This window comes from Montipora foliosa, chromosome 12 (genome assembly GCF_036669935.1).
Source record: "Montipora foliosa isolate CH-2021 chromosome 12, ASM3666993v2, whole genome shotgun sequence".
NCBI classification, from domain to species: domain Eukaryota; kingdom Metazoa; phylum Cnidaria; class Anthozoa; order Scleractinia; family Acroporidae; genus Montipora; species Montipora foliosa.
Genome location: NC_090880.1, coordinates 1,841,905 through 1,846,904, shown reverse-complemented (window position 1 = coordinate 1,846,904; position 5,000 = coordinate 1,841,905). Strand labels below are relative to the sequence as shown.

General features: G+C 37.9%; 1 protein-coding gene across 1 annotated transcript in view; it reads right to left on the bottom strand.

Moving 5' to 3' along the window:
• LOC137979992 (uncharacterized) overlaps positions 1–5,000 on the bottom strand; it is a 7,066-nt gene that overhangs the window by 2,059 nt on the left and 7 nt on the right. Inside the window, exon 1 of the mRNA XM_068827311.1 lies at positions 4,838–5,000. This exon is cut by the window's right edge and continues 7 nt beyond it. Coding sequence (XP_068683412.1) covers positions 4,838–5,000 — 163 coding nt within the window. The remainder of the gene's footprint in view (positions 1–4,837) is intronic.

Below are 5,000 nucleotides of genomic sequence, written 5' to 3'. Positions count from 1 at the left end.
TAAAAGTTCCTACTGCTCTTCCCACAAACTGTATACAGTTTGTGAGAAGAGCAGTAGGAACTTTTCAGGATATGTCGATCGATAATAAAATATTTTGCCCATCAGCAATAAAATTTGCGACATGAAAACAACATAAATTTTGAACCTCGAATATAAAAAGTTACCATAAGCGAAAAACATTTTGGAAGATTGTACTTTTGGCTGCGCAAGGAAATCGCAAAATCGAAAGTGCCGTCGATTTCAGCGGCCGCCATGATCAAGTTATTTTGCGTGTTTACTAACAACTCGCGTAAAAAAGGATACATCTGTGTCAAAATGCTGGCAATACACCGGGTTTTTGATTTTGTTAGTTTGCTTTTTTTCTTTCAAGTGTTATAAATTTTGACAAAAAATGTGCAAATTCAACACAAAGAGGACAATCGCCCAATTCTTGAGGTTGACCGATGTTTCTGCAAAGTCAAAAATTCACTCTCCTAGACGAAGTTATTTATCACCAGGTAATTCCATCGTTTTTGGAAATAGCAGCTGCTTTATTATTCACCAGCGTCACAAATTCTTGCCGATTTTTTCAAGGAATATATATTGACATGCAAATAAACTTTGTTCCCGTAGGATAAAATATTGTGCTACGAATATTTTGGGGTTGGACTTACTGAAAACAGTGAAATTTAATTGTTAGCATCTTCGTAATTAATGTTAATTCCTTGAAGGCTTGATAAATACAGTTACGATCGCGAACAGCCTACTACGTACAAAATCCTATTATCTAATAAAAGCGGCATGAATGCGCAAAAGTTTGTTTACTACGGTTTTCACACTGCACGAAAAAAATGGATTTTCACCAAATTTGCACAGCGTAAATATGATGCAAACATATATTTACTCTAGAGCAAACCTGAAGCAAACGTGGTAAATGCCACATTTGCACTATATTTTCACACCTGTGTGAACATAGTAGCAAATGCGGCATTTACCATGTTTGCTACAGGTTTGCTCTAGATTAAATATACGTTTGCATTATATTTGCTCTGCGCAAAATCGCTGTAAATCCGTTTTTTCGTGCAGTGTCATTCTCGCATCTTTCAATGCTTTCCGGCTTCGCGAATGTGTCAACACGAAGGAAGCGTGGCTGTGATTGGACGACTGAGGCCGATCTTTTCATGAGCCGAACCTAACTCCTTGAATTAAGTACATGAAAAGATCGGCGTCTGAATCAATTTTGAACGGCTATTTACTCATGCGCAGTAAGCGCATGAGGTATAACTGCCCTCCGTTTCTTGTTTTCCGTGTCACATTAGTGCATGGAAATTTATGCTTGCAAACATTTACATACATGACTGTAACTTTACGTGGGGTGGGTGGGAGGGGATTATTCACAACAATTAATAGCTGCTGAAAAATGTATTGTTGAGTCAGAAAAATTAATAGAAAGACTTGAAAAGAAGTATTAGAGTCTTAAAATGTATGTATGCTTGGAATATCAGTCCATTTTGCATGACAAAATAAACAGTGCGTGTTTGAAGAAATCAACCATCCCTCTCATGTTTCAAGCCCTCAAGTAGGCTTGCCACAATTCCACGTCACGAGAACTGAATCCCTGGAGAACATATTTTGGCGAGCGAGGCGTGATTTTCGGACGGGAATCTACACTAGACGAAGGACTTTTGAAAGTCTAGCCCTTAAGATATGTCATTTTCTCTTGGATGTGCATGGTCGCGCCCGAGTCATCGCATCTTTGTTCAAACTTTGTGATTGTAGTCGCGGTCCTACGGCCCGGGTCGTACGGATCGAGCTGTTAGAATAAATCTTTTTCGATTGTGGAGCCAAAGGTAAGACGTTGGCATTAAAGACAAAATTATATATTTTTTTTCTAATTTGTTTTACAAATAAACACTTTGCACGAGAGCGGGGATCGATAAAAGGTCATTCAAAGTGATCTCCATCAACTCTCCTTGTGATCTTTGAGAACCTTAGAGCAACCCCTTAGCATACCTGCCAACCCCCAGAGTACGAAAATCTGGAGACGTCCAAATAATTTTCGTCCGAGGATTTCCGAAGGCTTCCGAAGATCGGCAAAGATTTCCAATGACTTCCGACGATTGCCGAAGATTTCCTGACGACTTCCGAAGATAACCGAGGCTGTAGAAGGATTTTTGACGACTTCAAAACCGGACTCACCAACTGTTTTTCGCCGAAAAAAAATTGAATTTCTATTAATCGGTTTTTAAGCAATTATACACACTATTGTCAGTTGGGCGTGGGAAACTTGTCTGAATGCGTGAGATCTATCAAAGCCGAGTTCGAGTAATAATGAGTTTGAGTGAGTTTGCAGCCTGAATAGATCTTATCATGATGGTTTTGGAAGCCATCTTATCAATAATGAGAAGGCAAATACGTCTGAAATTAACAGTGTTTGTGTGGAAAAGTGATTTAAAATAGTTTTTACAAACTGCGCTTCTGAAAAATTCATGAATTGGAAACTTTAGGCACTAGAAAATCAGAAAAGTTTCCAATTCATGAATTTCTCAGAACTAAAGTTTTATGGAAACTATTTGGCATGGTGACTTGCAGCTCTAACCCGCTCAAATTTCAAAAGAACACCTATAAAAGTAGCTTATCTTGTGTGTTTGCAAATGGCTGGATGCCAGCTAGAGGAGTAATCTTCTCCACTTTCTGCAAAGCAAGATTTTTCATCCCCTCAAAACCCGAGGGAAGGGCGTCTAAGTATTCCTTTTGAAGTGAATCGAAATCCACGTTGGCCATCTTCGCTTCGACAGATCAGATGTAAACAGTGTGTGTATATTCAGCTTTGTCAAAATCATGCAAACAGGGACTCCTATTTTTGACAGATTTGCCTGTTATGGTTATAACTTAAGCTACATTAATTATCAGTTGACATACAGTGATAGTTATAGTGGTTTGCTAAATAGTGCACTTCCTATAATTTCAGATTTTCCTTATGTTATATCAATGTTAGCTGCCTTTGATTCTTTGCTCGTGGATCGGCGGGTCTAATTTGCAGGTCGCAGGTCGCAGGTCGCAGGTCGCAGGTCGCGGGTTGCAGGTCATTGTTTCACTAATACAGAAAGTATCCTAAACATTCATAAAAGCTAAGGTTAGCTTTTAAGAATGTTTAGGATACTTTCTGTATTGGTGAAACAATGACCTGCAACCCGCGACCTGCAACCTGCGACCTGCAAATTAGACCCGCCGCTCATGGATAATTATCATGCATATATTTTAACACTTGAACTTTACACAGTAGCAATATACTGTCTGCCTAATGGGAGGTGTAAAAACTTTTACTATCATGGCAGAGATTTATTAGGTATGGGATCCATTTGCAACATGTACTTCAATTGAAATAGATTCATTAATGAATTTGGTACAACATTTTCAGAATATATGTGCACAAACATCTGTTACGTATGAGATTAAAATGTGTTAACATTATTAAAATGTAAAGCAACTGTGGAAGCATTGTTCATTCATTACATGTTCGAAACCAAAATTTTAGACCCTAGGAGCACTTAAATGATTTTTATCTTTGCATGTTCTTGCAAAGAATGTTCTGCTGTGTCATTTTATTCTATTTGTTTTTCCACCTCAAAAGTTTTGTAACTATTGCACCTCTCAAACAGTTGATAGCATCATTGAGGATGGAAGAGCAATTTATCAGAAATGTTACTCCAGCAAAATATGTTTTTATCTCTGATTTTCTAAAGAAATTAGGCGTAAGCCGCTGGCCATGTAAAAGTTATTCATAGAGCAAGATGTCAGGGAAATTTATCTTGTAATGTGGTTCCCAGTAAATAACAGCTTAAAACTGCCATTTTGGATAATAAGGAAAGCAGCACAGGCTTTTTGATGTGAATTTCCAACCTCATTCCCAGGGTCTACTCCGCTTTCAAGATGGCGGGGCGAACCGCCATCTTGAAAGCGTAGTAGACCCTGGGAACGAGGTTGGTGAATTTCTAGCTACTGCATTAGTTGTGTTTTCCAGTGGTATGCAAAGCAAAAGATGAGTTACCACGTTTTTGTATATAATGGTTCTGAACCAAAAAATGTAACAAAAGTATTTTCAAATGTAGATTCCGTTCTTTTATTGATCTCTTTTGTTCTATTATTCAAAGTAAATTTAATTGTTTTCAAACAAAGTATAAGGCTGCATTTCTTAGATGATTATGTGAACTACCAAATATAGAAAGGTAACAAATAATAAGAGAGCATAAATCTACTTCAGAAATTGCAGCAAACTGGAAGAAAGAGGAGAGAAATTTACAACCCAATGGACCCAGAGAAAAAAATAAGACTTTCCTTCAAATTGTTTTGAAAAGTACAGGTCTATGGACCCATCGAAAAAAACAAACTCTTTCAAATAAAGATGAAAAGTATAGGTCAATGAACTCACAGGATAAAGAGCAACTTCTCTCAAATAGATTCTTGTAACACCTATATACCTCTTTTTGTGATGTACAATAAAGTTATTATTATTATTATTATTATTATTATTATTAAACTGTCAACTTAAGTACAAATAACCTGGCAGCGCATGAGTATAGGCTACTTACAGCCTCTTGTTCAATTTGGAACGGCTCACCCGTTCTTCCCGCCTGGCTTAGCCGGGAATTTCGCCTTTGGAACGGCTTTGATTCAGACGCCGTGCTTTTCATGTGCCGATCCTTATGCATAAACTATTATAATGTACTTCGCAAGCAGTTTACCTCAGAGAGCATGTGTACTGGAGCTTGTATACGTCACTTGCTCAAAATGGCGACGTAGAGAGCTACTTATGCTTGTCAAAGTAGCATCAGCAAAGATGATGTTTTTCTAACACAAAAGCAGCAGCGTGAGAAGGCTAATATTTAACAGCTGCTGTCTTATTGCAAACATAAAATGCAATGCGGTCTGCATCTTTTTTCTTCGAATTACCGCTTTCTTCCACATCGCACGTAAAATAAACATCGATTTTGGGCGACGGATGTGTAGGTTAGCAGCAT